The sequence below is a fragment of the Scophthalmus maximus genome, chromosome 13, assembly GCF_022379125.1.
Source record: "Scophthalmus maximus strain ysfricsl-2021 chromosome 13, ASM2237912v1, whole genome shotgun sequence".
Lineage (NCBI taxonomy): Eukaryota > Metazoa > Chordata > Actinopteri > Pleuronectiformes > Scophthalmidae > Scophthalmus > Scophthalmus maximus.
This window is the reverse complement of record NC_061527.1, coordinates 13,061,777-13,082,646: the sequence shown is the minus strand read 5'-3', so window position 1 is coordinate 13,082,646 and position 20,870 is coordinate 13,061,777. Positions and strand designations below refer to the sequence as shown.

The 20,870-nt window shown below is 41.7% G+C and overlaps 1 protein-coding gene across 2 annotated transcripts in view; it reads left to right on the top strand.

Annotated features, from left to right (window-relative positions):
• The window catches only part of xpr1a (xenotropic and polytropic retrovirus receptor 1a), a 63,165-nt gene that overhangs the window by 33,108 nt on the left and 9,187 nt on the right, over nt 1-20,870 (top strand). For both annotated transcript variants that reach the window (XM_047336998.1, XM_035646512.2), the window contains exons 4-12: nt 10,492-10,593; nt 14,040-14,260; nt 14,426-14,575; nt 14,717-14,800; nt 15,750-15,831; nt 16,035-16,222; nt 16,447-16,626; nt 19,077-19,245; nt 19,821-20,021. In XM_047336998.1, coding sequence (XP_047192954.1) covers nt 10,492-10,593; nt 14,040-14,260; nt 14,426-14,575; nt 14,717-14,800; nt 15,750-15,831; nt 16,035-16,222; nt 16,447-16,626; nt 19,077-19,245; nt 19,821-20,021 — 1,377 coding nt within the window. The remainder of the gene's footprint in view (nt 1-10,491; nt 10,594-14,039; nt 14,261-14,425; nt 14,576-14,716; nt 14,801-15,749; nt 15,832-16,034; nt 16,223-16,446; nt 16,627-19,076; nt 19,246-19,820; nt 20,022-20,870) is intronic.

Here is a 20,870-nt window from a genome sequence, read left to right as displayed (position 1 = left end):
GCACGCACGCACGCACGCACGCACACACACACACACACACACACACACACACACACACACACAGGAGCACCTGCTCATTCGCATGCATGCACACAATCACAAAGTGATGTGAAAGCAATTGGCTGCAGCAGAGTAGAGGCCAACTCCCAGAGCTGGTTGCTAATGGCTACAGGATCCTGGGGAGCGTAGAGAGATGTCGGTAATGACAATGTCACTCTCAGCCAAGCAGATCTCAAAAAATGGGACAAGACACACTTAAATGAAAATACTGGTGCATTTATAGCACACACACACACACACACACACACACATGCTGACATGGACGAGCAATTTTCTTCCAACCAGATGCTGCGTTTTACTGTAGCCGTCAATAATCGACTTTGCTCCAGAGGGCCATTTTAGCTCGAGGTGCAGTGTTTGAATAAAGGAGTTGTTGTTTTTTTTCCTGTTTTATACTGCAGGTACAATAATCAAAATATATGATTCCCTTAAATGTCCATTTAAATTTCAAGGTCAAGTAATACATTTAGTTCATCAAAGCTTTTGACTGTGACTTTTAGCACACCTACACCATCAGTCATACAGTTCATTTTATGATATTAGTGGGAAGAGTCATTTTTATTAAGCCCGCCCTGGTCCTGCAGTGTATAATGGTTGCTTTACTGGTAGGACAGTTCATTTCCTTATTCTATCCATCAGCAGTGTCAAGCAGTGTCAAGTGTACAAGAAAACAGGTGGCAGCAGGCATTGTGTGGTGCTTTTACAATGATCTTATCACAATTTTAATTTTCTACATTGAATACAGGTGTCATTTTCTGCGGAAAGGCTCTACATATATTAACGCCAGCACAGAAATATTTTCTCCAGACTGACCAGAGATCTCCTTTGTCTTATGACATGCTGCGTGTTTCCCGTGTAACAGCAGGCCAACCAGATCACAACGGCGCTGATGTAGATGATGTAAGGTCGTGTAAAACCTACAGGACAGCTACTGCTCTGTTCCTCTGTTTAAACGGTGTGCTTGTTCACACAGACTGAAATATTCAGTCACATGTATGTGACAATGCCAGTTGTCACAGAGAAATTAAGTGAGACAAGCACTATTTATTGAGAAATTGTAATTTAAAGCGTTTACATCAGTGTATTTATTGTCTGTTGCTTTAAAGTACAGCAGCTTATATTTCTGTTATATAAGTTATTATTTGTTCCTATTGAAAACAGGACACGGGCCCCTCCTTCTGACAGTACCTCAAATGTGTAGTGCTTCATCTGTAGCCTCGCACAGACATGGCCCTGCTATTTTCTGTTTGAATGCAGTAAATCTAGGTAGTCGCCCTGATTCCTTCCACATGGTCGCGTATGGATCAACAGAACAAGCTCAGTGAAGAGGAAAGATGGGTTGAGGGGGAACAGTGGTGGAGAGAGGTGTGAGGGGAGATATACATACATTCTTCTTCAAGGAGAGCTGAAGAAGAAGTGATGAAGAGGCGGCAGACGGGGAAGAGTCGCTAAAGCAAGAAATCAGAGCATCCAGAGCATCTCCCGTCCCTCTTCAGCAGAGCGGTAAAATGAGACATCAGCGGCACAGTCAAGCATTTCAGATTCTCTCTTTTCTCCACAGACCGGATGATTGATATCAATTATGTTTGCGTAACACTGGCAGCATAACATAAAGCTTATTGTTATCTTAATGAGGCATGACCATGTAGAGCAGCCCTGTCTAATGGGGTTAAGCTGTCAGTTGGCAATCCTGAAAAGAGACAGGAGGTATACTGGTGTGTCTAATCACAGCGGCCCCACAATGCAATTTATTAGTTTGGCGATAGACAAAATGGACAAAATGAAGTAATAGATTACTATACAGTATGTAGAAAGCTGTAGTTTGTACAGCCAGTGTTAGGGTGAGATCATAAACTATCTTCAATAACCAATGGTCATCTCCTAAATTTTTTAAATTAGGTTTTGCTTCGTTTTTGCAGCTCAGTATGTTGTGTCCCCGAGCCCTGTTGTCTGATCACAGTTACAGCAGGTCCACATGTGTGCTCTTATGAAGATGAAGTTGTGTTCCAGTATCAACCTGATGAAAAATAACACATTAATGGAACTGTGCCAATGAGATATATTGTGCTTGTAAATCGTTCTCCGGGCTTTTCAGGAGCTTAAGAAAAAGTTTCCAACATTAAAGTTGAATCTTTCAAGTCAGAATCCCTTGATTTATGCTATCTGTAAATCTGACACACGTACATTAGTTGGGTGTTAAAATATATGTTCCATCCACTCTGCTTGGAATCCTGACTTGGTTCACTTTTGTTAAAATACGATAGTAGCACAGTAGGAAAACCAAAATTAATAAACAGCTTGTTTGTGTTTTTGCCAATTCCTCCTGGACAGAGGTGCAATAGACACATTGGCTATTAATTTTGCTAAATCTTATTTACAGCACTTTTGTTTCAGAGGAGAGGAATATCAAAGTGGCGCCATAACCTAATCCATAAACTGCAGTTAGCCGCTGCAGCACACTGTCTCCCCAAAGGCAGATAACGGCAGAAATAAATCATACCCATAAATGGTATAAGTGGCTTATATTTCATGGCGGGAAATACTAACATATTCAGGTGTGTGTGTGGTACAAGTTATACCAGGAGTGTCTTGTTTCAGAATGCAGATTTATAAGAAGACCTGGGGATTGTGTGTTTGGAGATGTTGCAGTGAGCATTTGAGTCACTTAAATATCATGATTCAAGGAATTAAAGACGAGTGAGTCTGTGGACTGGATGACTTGTACAGGGGGTCATTTCAATACAATGATTGGTTGTAGTACAGATTTCAAACAGCAATATTAGTAAATGGAAGAAGAGACGCCTCAGTCATGCAGACAGTTAACAGATACAAATTATATTCTCAGAAATCCGAAGTGAACGGCTTATGCTTGTTTGAAATCAAAGGGAGATATTAAGAATGTAATGTAATCTTCTCCAACAATGACGGTTACAATAATATCCATAGGATTGATGTGGTTTTGATTAAAAAAAGATAATGCTACAAAGTATAACTCTATAGTTCCTCTCACCTGACAGGCTCCACAGTGGCTCAGACCTGATGTCTTAATCTTAGATTTAACTTAATTAATGTTGTGTTAGGGATGTGCGCAGTGTGTGAGTGTGCATACTGATACATTGATACTTATCCACATCCTTTATTGGACTGCTGCCACAGGAGCGAACACGGTATTATCCAAGCTGTTGCAGACTGTGTGTAGCAACGTGATATTAACAATATATATCACATTAAAAGCCCTGTAGAGAAATAGCTTGGAATGAGGCATGCTGATCAAATTGAAGTTTGTTTAGACTAGACAGTGCGGCTCAGACCGCAGACTTTATTTTAGTTTATAATATCCTCATATGGCAATTATTATATTTTTCCACAGAGGGCTGGAGATGTCTGACAAAGTTTGAGCGACGTGATTGAAGCTAAAAAGTCCAGGTGAACATTTGCACTGATGAGATGAGTCCGACAGATATTTCACTTTGTTATCAATTTGCCTTTTCCCGCTGTTTCTAGACGATGCTGGGAGTCAGTGAGACTCAAAGAAACGATCCTCTTCAAGGCCCTGCCAGAGGTCTAGGCCAAACTTTCCCCCGCTCTGACTGTCACAGATAACACTTCACAGCAGCAGCTTAGTGAAGGAAGATGAGGCTGCAAGGAAGAGGGGGAGAAAGAGAGAAAGAACAGATAAAGACAGAATGAGGGAGAATTGCTTGGACTAAGACACACAAAGTGGATTTTTTCTTTTTCGCTGCCTCATGAAGAATAAAGAGCACAAGTAATTAACTTTCCCATCAGCCCCCTGGTCAATAATGCTGCTGTCTGTGGGCTTTTCCGATTGGAAGAATCTGTGGCCTATTTCTCATTTTCGTTCAATTCCGCCTCATCTAAATTCTTCCCCTGTGCTCCTTATTCCCATAACTTCCTCTGTGATTTGGACCATGCCCATGTTTCCCTCCTCTGAACTCCAAACCAAGTCACCAGGATGTTTTTTGTTTCTGGGGTGTGTCCTCCCAGATGTGTGTGTGCGTGCTTGCGTGCGTGCGTGCGTGCGTGTGCAGTCAACTGGAGACTGCGTTTATAATGGATTCAGGACGTATCAGGGCTTAATAGAAACATGCTGAAAAAGGGCAATGGCAACTGACAAGGCAAATGTAAAGTCCTCACATACATTCATAAGCACTTTAGTGGACTCCATCTGAAGAACAACGAACATGACCCACTTCATATGGGTCTCAGAAACTTTGCCTGTTAGTGTCCGTCAGCCTCTTGTTCACTCACTCAGGTAATTGCTACACAGGCTGCACAGAGAAAACATCTGGTTATATTATTCCTAATAAGTCACATGGTTCATTTCATTCAGGCAAAAGTCTTTCTCTGGGCGAAGAAGCTGGAAACAATATTCTGTAATTCAACATTTTGTTAGACATTATTGTGCATATGAGCTGAATTTTCCACTTCTCTGCAAAGTAAAACTCTTTAAAAAAGTTCCTAACTTGTAAACCTACAGTGAGACCATGTTTTTTTTATCCTTATATCTAGTTTTCTGTCTTTACCTCCCTATATCACTTCTCTCTCTCTGTTTCTCCTTCTCTTCCATCTCCCTCTGTGTGACTCTCTCATGGCATTCTACAGTGTGTCTGGGTGTTTTCCCTCTGGTCCCCAGGATCATCTCACGCCCCATCTGGCCTCTCTCTCTCTCTCTCTCTCTTTCTGTCTCTCTCTCTCTGTCTCTCTCACTTACACTCACGCACACACAAAATAAATTAACACATCTTTCAATGTGTTGAATGTGTGATTCTCTCCATCGTATCATTTTCACTACTCTCGGCATGTGTACTTTATGTTTTTTTTTGGAGCTGCTTAGCTTGCAGTCTTGCAGAATGAACAGTACACAACCGTGCTACAGTAGTTCCTTATCCTGCCTACGGTCGTCCCAGGCAGGCAGTCTCTCCCAGTGAGTGTGCATTCCTAATGCTCCCTTGGCCTCAATGAGAGAGACGATTGGTAGAATTAATTGTGGCTGGAGGGCCGAATGGGAATAAGTGAGAAAAAAAGGCGAGATGGAAATAGAGGGGGGGTGGTGGGGGATCTGGCTGGTTTTTAGTGTTGTGCTTCCTTCCTGAAAGCGCGGCACTGGAGGAAGCTGGAGTTGTTTTTATGCTCCCACTCCTTTTGTCTCTCTAGATTAATATTAGGCTAGAGTTAAGTCAATCCTATTCTCTTTTATTGCTCGGTTTGTCTTTCTCTGCGTTTTTACACCTGCGTGTTTGCAGGGAAGAGATAAGCGAAGCAAATGCAGCAACAATCATAATGTAATGGCCTCCTCAGCTCCCCAGACAGTGATGATATCAGGACATAGTTTATGTCCCACAGTGAGGTGTCATTAAAAGGGATAAATAGAGCTTTAAAATAGGGCCCTGTGTGTGTACGTGCGTGTGTGTGTGCGTGTGTGTGTGTGTGCGTGCGTGCGTGTGCGTGTGTGTGTACGTGTGTGTGTGTGTGTGTGTGTGTGCATTAATTTGTGCTTGTGTTCTTGTGTACTGACAGATGATATCTGAGCTCTTAAAACAGTGGCTTCCCCTCTTCTCAGCACCTTTTCACCCTGATTGACTCTCCTAACTCACTGCCAACAGTTTTTTTTTTAGGATGAAACAGGTGATATAGCAGCACATAATAAAAATATTATAATCAAATAAAAACCCAAATTCAAAGCTTAACTACAAAATCTTTACTTGCAAAAAAAGAAGAAGACCTAAAGCAGTTCTGAGTAGTGAGTGGGAGTGGACAGAGTGTTTGTGATGGCTGTTGACGGCTCTCAATCCTTCTCACTGTCAGTAAGTTAGAGGGTCTCCATGAAGGATTTATGTGCTGGTTTTATGGGGTCGCGTCATAGAATGGCTGAATGAGAATATAAGAAGTTGTGTGTGTGTGTGTGTGTGTGTGTGTGTGTGTGTGTGTGTGTGTGTGTGTGTGTGTGTGTGTGTGTGTGTGTGTGTGTGTGTGTGTGTGTGTGTGTGTGTGTGTGTGTGTGTGTGTGTGTGTGTGTGTGTGAGAGTGTGTGTAGGGTTTTGGGGGTTAGAGTAGTAGGGTTCTGGGGGAAGCTGTCTCATCATTTATTTATACAATCTACAGACGAAGGGGTTAGTGGAGGGAGGGGATTCTGCCTGCTACAAGCCGCCATGGGAATACTGCGGGTCAAGAGTTGTTTTTCTTGCTACCAGCACAGTTCTTTGTCTGAAGAAGTGAAGCCAATGAATGAACACAACATACCACAGTACACTGGAGCAACTCTTCTCATAGCATGTTGCGCCAAAGTATGTCATTATCTGGAACACGATCCCCCCTGGAATCCACGATGCCCCTGCATCTATCACTGGTTTCAATTTAGTTGTTGATGCTGAATTAACTAAAGACGATTCATGTTTTCCATGTAAAAAAAAATCTAGTTCTAGTGGAATATGAGTTGATAAAAATCTGGAGGTCAAAGAAGAAGGGTCAATGTCACTGTGACCTCATAAAACAAGTGTTTGGCCATAACTCAAGAATTCATTATGACACGGTGCATTTGATACCTTTTATTAAATTCCTTCAAATTCTTCACATGTATATGCCAGTGTTTGGTAAATACCTTCTTTCTTTTTTGAAGTGAAAAAAACTAAATACAGTCCCTGCAGAAAGACATAACAGAAATAAGTATTTTGACACATACACATAACTGCACATATTTTGTAAAAATAAGGATCCTCCAGGTGCTGTTTGTTCAGGTATATGAAGTCAGGAATTAGGTTCTGTCCAAAGCAAACCGTTTATAGATATACACTCACCAAATATACCTCCCTTTACTGTTTATATAAAAATAAAATGATGATAGTAGGACATTTACATTTGTCAGATTTGCATGAATATTCTAATAGTAAACCCATTTGTTGATTTAGGAGAATACTCTATTTTAGCTCTAATTTACCCTGATGTCCAAACTCTTGTCTACCTTCGAATCCCTTTGGTGAACGCTGTAAGACTCCGGGAAGACATCTCTTTTATCATCTACGCAGACACGTGATAATGAGAACCCATACTGTGTAGCTGAAAGAGAAGATGTCAGATTAACGTGAACACTGGCACCATAGATTAAATTACAGATACAGACCACAGATATCTTTTTCCGTAATTAGGTTTCATTGCATATACTCACTGTTTTTCCGCTCAGATGAAGAGTTGAGATGATGTAATCATGGGATGCTAATGATGTCCATGTGCTAATGCTGGATGAGGATGAGGTCTGTACCAGAGCGAGGCGCAGATAGATGACAGAATGTGTTGGTGGAGCCGCAGTACAAAAACTGCTCGGATGACTGACTCTGCCTTTGTTCTCACACATCACACAAATGTATGAACAAATGTATGAACAATAAGCATTAGTGCGTATTGACTGATATGTGGATATGCAGCAGATGCACCTACGCTGGTGTGTCGAGCAGTTCACCAGGTCAGCAGGAAACAAAGAGGCGGGGGTGCAGAACCATTTCACAACCCCTCATCCACCTGCACACTGCCCTCACATCTCCACTTTCATCCAGCTCAACTCCACCCCCACCAACACACCCACTCTCTTAGTCAGTATCCAGTGCTAGGAAAGGTCATTTCATTTACTGATTGATCATAATGAAAACAGAACAGAAAAAAGAAATGTAATATGGCAAATGGCAAGTGTTTTTTCCCAAATACCACCTGGTATTTCCAAAATATCGATGCAATTTTTTCTGGTGGTTTTAACAGTAGTATTTCATTATCACTTAATCTGCTGATTCTCTGTTGATTGATTAATTGTCATTGCAGTTTATTTTCTTTTTGCAATCAACTAATAAATGAATCAACTAATACTCGCTGCTCTGTTCAGCAGTTCAAATGACATACCACACTTTCACATGTTGCTTGTAGAAGAAAACTTAGAATTAATCAAACTAATTTCTCATAGTAATCTGATTTATTCAAACCTAATGTTTGCTGCATATAAACCATACGTTAAATCAGCCGCAGTTCATTGAATGCTTCCTGCGTTTCCTCCTGCAACTCTTTGTCACCATCAAAGTGTTCACTGGCAGCGTAACCTTTTATTTTTGAATTACAAATTCTGGTGCTCGCCTGCAGATCTAACTCAAGGTAGTGAACCATTAGTCATTCCGTCTGACTAGCCTGGTGCTCCGTCATTCAGCTGGCCTGTTAGCCAGACGATTGGTCAGCAGTTCAAGCATGCATCCCCTCCATACAGACCGCCATCCCTCCATCCATCCATCCGCAGCAGGCAGCCTGGCAGCTGGAAGCTGCTGTGGTGGCTGAGCTCTGCGTGGATGTAACAGGAGTTTGCTTCATACCTTGTTTATATATTTTTACGTTTTTTAGGTTGGGGGGGAAAAAGCAGTTTGAGCTAATTAAACATGCCTAACTTGATCACTCAATCATGACTGGATCAAAATTGTTGCATTAGGTATAATGTGTATTAAAAAACATACAGCTTAACTTTTAAAGAATGTGTATTTTTAAATGAAAAAAAAAATGTTTTGTTACATTAGTAAAGTAATAAGTGTTTAACAGGCTACACTTGCTGTGGTGGCGGTGGGTTATAGGTAACAATGTCTCATCATAGTGGATCATGATATGACACTTTGGACGGCGGTTTAGTTCTGGTTTGCAGAATCGTTGCATCCCTAGTTGTTGGGCTGAAAGAACTTTGACTGCAGCTGAACTGTTGCGGTTGGGCTGAACCGTTAGGGCAGACTAGAGACCATCTGCTTCCTCTTCTGTTTCTCTTTCTCCTTCGTTCGTCTACATTTCACTAGATGAATGTTTTCCTCCTCCGTTCTCATTTCTTTTTCCTTCCTACTCACATAGTTGCTTTTTCATAGCCCTTGTTCATCATTATCTTCCTTGCTGTCTCCATTAAGTGGTCCAACATGCAGGTGACGTTGTCAAACAGATACAGTAATTGGTCCTTAGTCCCAGTATCCCCAGTGTATGTAGTATATACATCGTCTTCTTTCTCATTGTACCTGTTCTTTACTTAAACTATTTTTTAGTCCTTGTACTCAATCTGTACCACCGTCTACAGCTCTGCTTCTTTGTTCTCTGGCTTTCACATCTTTATCCCTGACAAAGTCACTGTTCATCCTGAGTTGACGTTTGCTCTTGTTTTTGTCGTTACTGTAATGATCTTGTTTTGGATGTTTAATGAGCACTACTTTGAGACACTGAAGGATTTTCACTAACATGGAGTGAAGGATATTTTGCAGCAGTTCTCATAGTTTTCTCATGCTCCACATGATTCATTCTTTTCAGGGATACTTGAGGCCGTACAGTATTTTCACCTGCAGAATGCTGTTTAATTAACTTGTAATTACCTTGATAGCTTTGAAAGAAGTTTCTCATTTATTTTCCTTGTAAAGCTGTTGGACATCTTTCTACATTTCTATGCCAGGCGTACACACCCCTGCTGTAAATGTGTGTGTGTTTGTGTGTGTGTGTGTGAAAAGAGCAATGATATCGACAGGCTGCCGCCTGGGGCATCTCTTTCTTATTACCTTGTTGAATAGAAAGCTTCTCCATCTACCCGTTTGCAACCAGGGTTGACTCTTTATAGCAGCTAGTGTTTATGAGGCGATAACACTGTTGGCTCTCACACGATATAACCATTATCCAGAAAAATCCACATCTCTCTTGATGCTGCTTGGAATTAATCTCCATTTGACATCCAGGTGCTGGTGATGCCGCAGGTCTAAATGTTAAGAATGACGAATATTTATGGAAATAATGTGAAAGGTGCATGCTGTAGGTGAATCGCTGATGATATTTGATCAATGCATCTGGTCTCGTCGGGTTCTATATTAGATTTGTTGTTCCTGTCGTTATACTTGTTGCTAGAGTTGTTATTACTGTCACATTGTTTTTCATAGCCTGCTGTGAATGAAGCAGAGGATTATTTGAGAGAGAGCTTCAATGCTGATTTAATTGTCTGGTCCTGAAAAAGACATACAGGACTTTGTCAGACAGAAGAGATGGAAGGAAGCCATTGATCTAATTGTATCTTTGAATGGATTTGGTTTGCTACAGTACAGTCACACACACAACAGGGACGCACCAACAGAAATAAGTTTTTAAAAAATGACTGGGATAGTTGGTTAAGGTGCCTTAGCTCGATCTAGTAAACACGATAGAAAGCAACCGACAGCAGGGCCAGAGATAGTTTTGACACGGCTTCATCCGTCAGCGCCTCTCACAACAATATAAACCACATGAGGTGTGAGCTTGTGTGACTTTATGAATGGGAATCACAGAAAAGTGTGGGAAGACCAAGAATATAACTGTGTAACAATGCTTCTTCTTTTTTTTCATGTGCTGCAAAAAGATACTCATCCTTTCTGTCTCTGTTTTTTTTTTTTCCCACAGTCACAGATGAAGACACAGTGAAGAGATACTACGCCAAGTTTGAGGAGAGGTTTTTCCAGACCTGTGAGAAGGAGCTCCTGAAGATCAACACATTCTATTCAGGTACTTTTTCATTCCAGTAAAACCGAGATGATCAATATCAAATCATAGTCCCATAAGTTTCAGATCAAATTACTGAATCAGCTGCGTTGTGATTGTGGGAGGACCTTTCGTATTGACTCTGCTAATCAATCATCTCAGACAAAAAAGAAGGCAATATCAACACCATTTAATAACTTTCATGGAGCGTGATTGATTGCCTTATGACAATATAACTACTTATTCAACCACTGATTAAGAGTCGGTGATAGGTTGTTCTGCAGTTGTGTCCCTCTGTACTGAGTTAAGGAGAAACATGTTGCCCATTTCAGTGCTAAATAACATTTTGTCTCATCTTGTTACGGCGAGCAGGCCTCCCTGTGTGTATTTCAGGTAGTGAGGGAGTATGTGTGCAACGTAACATGAGACGGAAGCCCTGATATATTCTGGTATTCGGCCGTCTGGTCTTGAACTTCAGCTCCAGGGGGGAGTTTGCGTACTGTATCTGAAGAGTGACAGTGCTTCCTCTAGAGGTTGTGTGTGAAACTGCGGGTTCTCTGGGTCAACAGAGGGCCAAGGCCGACTGGCAAGATTGTTCCAGTCAGAAACAATGACATATATTGCTGGCAGCAAGGGTTGAGTAGAGCTGCAGATAAACAGGGGATAGATAATTGCAGACCTTGTTAGCATGAGATTGAAATACTGAGGAAAACTTTGAACCTCTTCAGGTTTTTTTTTGTTGTGTCATATGCAAGAAGCTTACAGTTCGCTGCTGTAGAGGCCATGTCATTTTTAGAAGGCCATTATGTACGGCAGCTAGTGACAATATACTTTATTTGTGTAGGACTGATTAGGCTGTAACAAGAGGGTCAAGTAGCCTTTTTTGGCAATATTAAAATCTAAATAACTGTAATAGTTTTGGGCTATTGATTTTTGCATCCACTAATTATATTTATTTGAATAAAGTATGTGAATACTGAAGGGCGAAGATAAGAACAGAGTACAACAGAACAAAACAATAACTTCCCTGTTGTGTAATAAACACTATAACTGTATACATATACTGTATATATAGTAGTATAATGCACGGAATGCCCATAGTTTTACATACTCGAAACCCAATTTCCCACATAGATCAATTATGTATTTCTGATTCTGTCTTCTGATCCATGCTACTTGTGACATGCTAATGTCGACAGCATAGCTGCATCACACTCACAGTTACAGTGGGTGAGTCACTGTCTCCTCAGCAGACCGGAGGAGTAAGTTGAATGTTGTGCATGTAAACATCAGCGTCTCCCTCCTGCGCTCAGGTGTCTTGTTTATCCTCCACACATGGGAGGGTGAAGCAAGAAATAACAAAGATATGCCCGCCCATCAGCTTTATCAGATGTGTGTGTGTGTGTGAGTGTGTGTGGTTTGTGCTGACTTTACATAAGACACTTTTCCTCCACAAAGCTTTTTTCCATCTGTTCCTCTCTCTGAAAGGGGTCTTTGACCTTTCAAAGCCATTCCGCTGTGCTGCGCTGAAATCTAGCCTGTTGAGAAACACTTTCATCAGCACAGGTTATACACACACCAAGTAGAAGTTTTTTGCAGACTACTGGTTCAACAATACATCCTTTCACTGAAAGCTAAGGAAGCACATTAAACCCACGTCAGCGAAAGTCTAAACCACCGACACCTCTTCCTTTCAGATTCATTAACCCCACACACATTAACTGTCCAACCACGTCCTCTGCTGTAAAGTGACACTGCACTTCCAGATCCTCAGATTTGATCTGAATACGTAGGGGTCCTGAGTTTCTCACGCCTCCTGCTGTTGCCATGTGTTCATCCAAGCATTGTTCTCCCAGAGGCCAGGTGAGGGATCACGGTGAATTTAGATGTCAAAGCAGAGCCACGGCACTAGGCAGGTAGTGTGATATATGGAAATATGTGCGTGGGTGTGTGTGTGCGGAAGCAACAAAGCGTGAAAGTCACTGCTCAGCCCTCCACATCACCACTGACGGCTTTCTCAGTTTATGACTCTGCAGCCTCATTTCTCCAGACTGTCGGTCTGGCAGTAAACTCCAAGCCAGGTCAGAGATTTATTTTGTTATCAGACTGCTGTCACGTACAGCACTGCAAGAAAATATGAGTTGGCCTAGTGTGACTCCGAGTCTGTTAGTTTAATGGTTTCTACTGCAGCTGGAAGAAGTTGCAAGTCACAGAAAGCAAGTTTCCCAAAACAAGAAGTAACCACATACTAAATAAAAATAATAATTATTATTACTATTATTATAAATGAGAATTCCCTTTTAGTCAATTGTATTGTTTATTGACCTGTACAGCACTTTAGTCTGTTTAAATAGGCATTATACCTTTTGCAAATAATGACATTAGTGATCAGTTAATAGCCACAATGTGTTAGGGGTTATAAAATCATTTTATGTTATACCCTGTAATAAATACCTGCTAAACCAAAGACTGATGGCCTAAAGAAATCTGCCACTAAATGCTATTTTTATTTGGACTCAAAAATCCTTCTTGCAAAGTGTCAATAAATCTGTACTTGTGTTTGGAGCTTTGTCAAGAGTTTAATCTCAAGAGGGTTTTTTTTTACAATGCACATAACAAGAAGAAGAGGAAATGGGGAAAAGGAGAACGGTGAATGAACTGAAAAAAAACTTAATGTAAGAATGGCCGCTGATCTCTGTCGAAAAATGAAGGTAGGAAGTGCAAGAGAAGTTAATGAGTTAATGGAATGCAGGTTACTGCCCAGGTCCTGTGCGATTCCCTCCTCTTCCCTCTTTGTCTCTTACTGTGGTTGTATTAACCTATGTCTGACCCGCATAATGGTTCCTCATGTCAGCTCAGCCTATTAGTCTCCATGTTTCTGCTTCCTGGAACAAACACCAGAAGAGGAGAGGAGAGGAGAAGAGAGAAAAAGCTTTTTTTGTCATCACATTCTTTGTAGCTTGTAGCTACAGAAACCTGTAACCTTAACCACGATCATCGATGTCAAACTGAAGACTTCTCTTAGCAGCAGTTTGTCAGACAGGAATCTTCTTTCCTCCCTCACTCAGGCTACCGAAACACTCTGAAACACAGTCTGACAGAATGAGGGACTATTTGATTAATAAGTTATAACTCTGCTAATTAATGCTGTCAACCTTATTATTGTTCTTTTCATTGGTGTTATCAATTCATATCTCACTTTTTTGTCATGTATTTTTGAAAATGATACTGAATTCTATGCATCATTAGCACCAACACATGAAGTCACTGGGTTACTGACTAAAAATAATATAACTGCTGAATAAGAATATTCATTTAGATCTCCAGTGGTAAAAAGAAGGCTTCAATTGCACAGCTTCCACGTAAGGCTTCATCAACATGTTTGAATCTTACGCAGTATGCAAATGCTTCCCTTAATAAGAAAACATTCAAAAACCTTTTACTCATATTCTGGTCTTGCTTCCCTGTAGAAAAACTTGCTGAAGCCCAGAGACGTTTTGCCACGTTGCAGAATGAGCTTCAGTCTTCACTGGATGCTCAGCGCGAGAGCAACGCACCGCCCGGCCTGCGCAAACGAAAGACCATGTTCCACCTGTCGCAGGAGGAGCGCTGCAAGCACCACAACATCAAGGACTTGAAGCTTGCCTTCAGCGAGTTCTACCTCAGCCTCATCCTGCTCCAGAACTACCAGGTCTCTGCACACACCACACACTCGTACATCTTGGGGAGTGTTTTATTAACCAAAAAGTCCCCACACTTACTTCTAACCTTTACCGCAGGCATTGTCAGTTGACACAAAAAAGCAGTCTGCCCTAACGGTACATTCTTGCATGGGTTTCTTTGTTGCCATTCACAGAACCTGAACTTCACTGGTTTCCGTAAGATCCTGAAGAAACATGACAAGATCCTGGACACTCCTCGCGGGGCCGACTGGCGTGTGGTTCACGTGGAGGTGGCGCCTTTCTACACCTGCAAAAAGATCACACAGCTCATTTCTGAGACAGAGGTGCTTGCTCACATGTACACACACACGCGCGCGCACACACACACACACTGTAAGACAATGATACTGGTGGACAACTAAATGCATACTGTTCATAAAACCAGACAACTGAGAGCTTTTGTGTGTTGTTGTCCGTGCGTCCAGACCCTGGTCACCACAGAACTGGAGGGCGGAGATCGTCAGAAGGCCATGAAGAGATTGAGAGTTCCTCCACTGGGGGCAGCTCAGGTCAGATATGCTGCCCATGCTAGATACTATCGCTTAGTGATATCTCTTAATATCCACGATTTGTTTCTCTCAACACTAGCTTCTCAAGCAAAGTGCCGTGTGCAAGTACAGCTTGCAAATGCAGAGGAGTGAATAGCTCAATCATATCAACCTTCAGTTAATGTTATTTGATTAATAAATGAGTGTGTGTAAGTATATATATATACATATAGTTACCACATAAATCACTCCCAAGTCCACACAATAGTAAATTATTAAGGAACAAATTTGGTATCTGAGTGTGAGAATATCCCAGCAAGGATCATCGGCGGAAACAAAGGTGGCTGAAGGCGTTGTGTTTTGGTATTGTCAGTCTGTCTGACCGCACATAGTGTACATTCAGGCATGTTCATCATTCGCCATCATTCGTATGTCTGTCCATTTCATTCTTGTGAACGCAGAAGCTCAGTAATGCTTTCAGGGAATCTCTTTAAATTAAGCAGAAAAATTAACCTCACAGGTGAATGATTAGATTTTGGTCAAAGGTCAAGTCACACAAAACACATTTCTGGACATAACTCAAAGTTTCACATGCCCAGTAATGACAAAAATACACTTAATTGCTTCTCTACATATATTATGCGTGTCTGGACAAACATGGATGTAAACTAATAAAATAATAGAGGCTGGTTGCATTTAATCCCCCCTATGTTATATCTACTGTTCTTACTGCATTAATTACTGACTCACTTAAATAATGTGACTATTGATCTCTCCATTTCCCATTTCCCCTACAGACATGTGTAAAAACAAATATGTTGAACCAGTAGTTACATGTTTTTGTTTTATCTGAAATTTTAAAATGTCTGGATTCTATAAGTGTATATGTCATCTGTGAATTTGTTAATGTATTCAGTTTGAGGTTTCTGTATTAATTATGTTTTCCTTTATTCCTCTTCGCCTCACTCAGCCTGCTTTGGCCTGGACGACCTTTCGTGTTGGTCTCTACTGTGGCTTCTTCATCATTCTGGCCATCGCCTTTGTTCTCACTGGTAAGTCACATACAAGTTTGGATTCATATATTTTTCATATCCTGGTTAGTCCTGCACAATTTGTAATGTGTCAGAGATAACTTGTAGTTTGAGTAGACTGTTGGGGCTTACGTTATTGTTTTCCTTCAGATTTGTTATCAAGCAGAATGTCAGAGCTTTCCTGTGTCATATTCAAAAAGTGACAATCCACTGTGGTTTATCAGGCGTTGTGTTCATCCGCTACGAGAACATGTGGCCCCTGGTGCGGATCTATCGGGGCGGTTTCCTGTTGATCCAGTTCCTCTTCCTGTTGGGCATTAACACTTATGGATGGAGACAGGCGGGAGTCAACCATGTCCTCATCTTTGAGATCAATCCCCGCAACAACCTCTCACACCAACACCTGTTTGAGGTCAGAATGAAGAAACAAATGGAGACAATTATTTCTGCTGCGGAATGGGAGACAAGAGTCCCTAGAAACAGGACACACAGAAGTCCACAGGGTTTTAGTTATTCTTTGGAAATATACAAACATAAGATAATTAGCACTGCATTATTCAGATTACTTTGTGATTATATGTGAAAAGAGCTTTCTTCTGATGTCAGTCTGTTGTGTTTTCCCTCTCTGTGTTACAGATCGCTGGTTTCATGGGCGTGTTGTGGTGTCTCAGCATCCTCTCCTGTCTCTACTCAGAGTACACTTACCTCCCCATGCAGATCAACCCTCTCATCCTTTATGGCTTCATGGTGCTTTTCCTCATCAACCCCTTCAAGACCTGCTACTACAAATCACGTTTCTGGCTCCTCAAGCTGCTGGTCAGTCAAGTTCTTTCATCCTCCTGCTGCTGTAGTTTGCTTCGTGTGACAGAATTACAGTGACTGACAGTGACAAGACACATGTTGCATGTTGACAACTGTGAGTCAGTAATGCTTTAGGTGGACTGTACTGGACAAAATGAACCAAGTGTACATTGCCTTTTTGCAGCATAGATTAAGAAATTTGTTCCAACATCCCTTAATCATCCATTCAAATATGAGGGGTTACAGTATGTATCTTAAATGTAATTGATTTGTTTGGTCTGCCCTACTCCGTATCTGTGCGATAACGAATCGTGTGAGGCATTCATTTTTTAACCAACACAAAATGTTGCAGAAAGAGAATTAAATATAAGTTTGTGTGCGCTATTAGACTTTTTTTTATAGCATATTATACTACTGACGCAACGCAAAATAAGTATGCAGTGTGTGCGTGTGTGTGCGTATATCTCTCATGACGAATACATGTACAAATTCTGATATCAGTCTTTTGTGTACAAAACCCTCCCATGTTACTGTTCTTTGTCTAAGCCGTGCTACCAGCCTGCGGGAGTGTGTGTGTGTGTGTGTGTGTGTTGTGTGTGTGTGTGTGTGTGTGTGTGTGTGTGTGTGTGTGTGTGTGTGTGTGTGTGTGTGTGTGTGTGTGTGTGTGTGTGTGTGTGTGTGTGTGTGTGTGTGTGTGTGTGTGTGTGTGTGTGTGTGTGTGTGTGTGTGTGTGTGTGTGTGTGTGTGTGTGTGTGGGTGGGTGGGTGGGTGTGTGGGTGGGTGGTGTCTTGGTATCACTTATGTTGTGGGGACCCGTTTACATCATGGGGACTCTTGTCTTCCTTACAGGGACAAAATGTCCCATTAACGTGAATCATGAGGTAAAGACAGGTTTTATGGTTAGGATTTGGGTAAAACACATGGCTACGAAGGCACAGTACCCACAAAATACCCCTTTTCAAACTATTAATCCTGGACATTAATTCTATTATCACATACATAATATTCCTTTTTCTTGTCTTTTTCTCTTTTATAAATAAATAAATATTAAAGTGTGTGTGTGCGTGAAAGAGAGAGAGGGGGTGTAGAGAGACAGAGGGCAGGAGGGTTGAGGGATAATAGAATGCAGCGTTGTCTCAGGGGATGGGGAGGCTGTGACTGTGCAATCATTACGGGCATAGATCTATCAGTATGTTGATGCCCTGAGCTCCTCTGTCCCTCCTCCTCTTCATCCTCTTCTCCACACAATTCAGCTCTCCTCCTCCTCCCTCGCCTCTCCCCCAGCAGCAGCAGCAGACCCCCTGCTCGTATCTTTGTCCTTCACAGCTCCTCCCAGTCCTCATCATCACCTCAGCCTCAATCTTAAATGGCCCTGTACAACCACAGGCACAGAATTTGAGCTGATATGAGCTGGTTTTCATGATTCGTCTCGTGGAATGAGCAATGAGTGATTAAGGATATTTCCTGGGGAGACTGAAGAAAACGTTTGTTTTCTTCTGAACAGTGCTACAAAATGTTTCCATGCAAAGCGTGCTAATGTCCTCTGACAATAAACTCCAGACAGAGGACAAAATTTTCATTATAGGACAAACTGCAGAGGTAGCACCTGGATTACTTGTGTTTGCTCTAGAAATGAAAACCTAACCATATGAGTCCAGCTGGCTCAGCCTTGAGAGACAAAGAGCAGATATGGGTGAGATGGCCACACGATCAATACAGACTTTAATTGGCGGGTTAGAGAAATATGCAATGAGCTGATGTGTGTCAGAATAAACAAGGAAGATCAATATTTGACATTTGCAGTGGAGGGAGAGTGTGTGTGGGTTTCCCGTCTTGAGACTATACATGGGGAGAGAGAGAGCGGCATGCAGTCGCCCCTGAATGTCACATGTAGCCTGAGGGCTAAAGGGAAAGAGTTGAGCTGGGTTGTATCATTTTACAGAACGTGGTCAATAACTGAGCTCCTGCCAAAAGTCATATCCCAAATTACTTGCCCGCAGAGGCCAACGCGCGCCACGAAACACTGCCAGGCCCATTCATGAGCTTGTGTTGTTACACCAGTGAGTGTAGTGACACACAATAAACATGGACACAAAGAGTGACTCATTAGTGTCCTGTGGTGTGCTGATAAGATAGTCTGGAGGCGTTATCCCTTTGTGTGTTGCAGATCATTAATAAAGCTTGTTCCCTGATTGCACACTAATTAATTGTTGACTAACTCAGTCACTGCACTGAAAAAAACATACACACAATCATGATTTACTGTAACATCTGGGGTAAATTTTGTAGCAGAGAAGTCAGCGCCACACATTTTTTAGACACTTTTTTCATGAACCCTTCTTGGTTTTTATTATTGAGTTTTAAATATTGAGCTTGATGAGATTAGAATGAATATTTTTACAAAATCAACTTCAGCCTTCGCCGTCCCTTCTCTAACCTTCCATCTTTCTTTGGCTGTTGTCCAGTTTCGTGTGTTCACGGCGCCGTTCCACCGCGTGGAGTTTGCGGACTTCTGGCTGGCCGATCAGCTCAACTCTCTGGTGTTTGTTCTGATGGACCTGGAGTATCTCATCTGCTTCTACATCTTTGAGCTGCAGTGGAGCAACAGCAAGGGACTGCTGCCTGAGTTTAAAGGTGACAACATTAGAGTCATGCTCACAATGGCTTAATCTTAAACTTTGTCTTTGTGTGCACCAAAATTTTACCTAAACTTTACTAACTGAAATATGCACTGGTAAAACATGTGATAAAGTGGGAATACCGAAACAATATGATAAATTGCGACACAAACACAAAAGGAATACAAACATTACATATATATATATAGATAGATAGATAGATATTTGAATGTTGAACCTTAAATATGTAATATTTGATGGTAATCACAGTATAAATTATTTACCCGTTGCATCTCATCATGATGTGAAGACATAAATCCTTCAGTTGTAAATGTGACAGAGTTGACAGTGTCTCCTGTCAGGAAAAGTGATGTGAACAAGCTTTTAATAGCCGTCGGTCGACTCCACCAACAGTGACACCTCGGCCTCCACACAGACAATTAACATGGAGCTAATGGAACAGAAATGAGTGGCCACACAGAGGTCACCATGTGACTTTCATAATGATGAGGGAGGAGGTTACGATGGATAACGTGGAGGGAAAGAGAACGAGATTATAACATGTCCCTGTACTTTTCTTTTCTATTCTAGCCCCGAATGACTTTGTTTGCCACAGCTACTCATACGGTCTGCGCGCCATCATCCAGTGCCTGCCCGCCTGGTTCCGCTTCATCCAGTGCCTGAGGCGTTACCGTGACACCAAGAGGGCCTTCCCTCACCTGGTGAATGCTGGGAAATACTCGACCACCTTCTTCGTCGTCACCTTTGCCGCGCTCTACGCCACACACAGAGGTAAGACATGTTTCATGTGTCGTGTAACCCAACAAGTATCTATGAGCTGAGAAGAAAAAGTAACACATGTCCGTTTCAGTGCCGTGAGATCACAGCTTTGAATCATAGATAAAAAATAAGCCTGTAAGAACCTGAACGTCTACAAACTAAAGCAATGATATGTGAGTGTTGCTGTGTTGTTGTCAACAACACCGATGAGCCGTTGTTTTAAGACGTGTGTGTTCAGAAAGCAAAGGTGACCTTGAGCTTTGTGGTGGAAATGGAAAAGGTTTGTCAAACACAAGCATGGCTCCACAAGGTTCTGCTGACACAATGTGGCATTCAATGTGAGGCAGAGGCAGAAAAAGGAGAGAAAGCATTAAAAGTCAACTCACTCTCCCTCTGACAGCTTCGCAATTAGCCTGCAATTATTCTGATTCAGAAGCTGTATCACAAAGGATTTCATGTTCAAAGACACAGCACCCAGGCAATAAAAACATCCCTTCAGTAGTCAGCCTTTGTATTTCAGTCCTCCATCTCAGACATTTCTCCGCACAGCTCGTTTCAAAGCTTTTTTTTCATATACTTTAACACGTATCAGATGCCAATTAATATATTTATTTGCCAGCAGAATGCCAGCTGTGAAACTTCCATCTTCAACCTCTTGAACCGCTAAATGTTATTTCCCAGCTTGACTTTATTCTTTTCCGATATGAATTCAAATCAATATGCTCGCTTCCGAAGCTGACCGCCAGTGATCTGATATTGAAGGAGCAGGAAGAGAGAGAGACAGACACAGACACGCAGATGGACAGGCTTCTCCTTTCTTCCTCTAGCTGGGGAGGAAAGTCGTCCATTAAATCATATCCT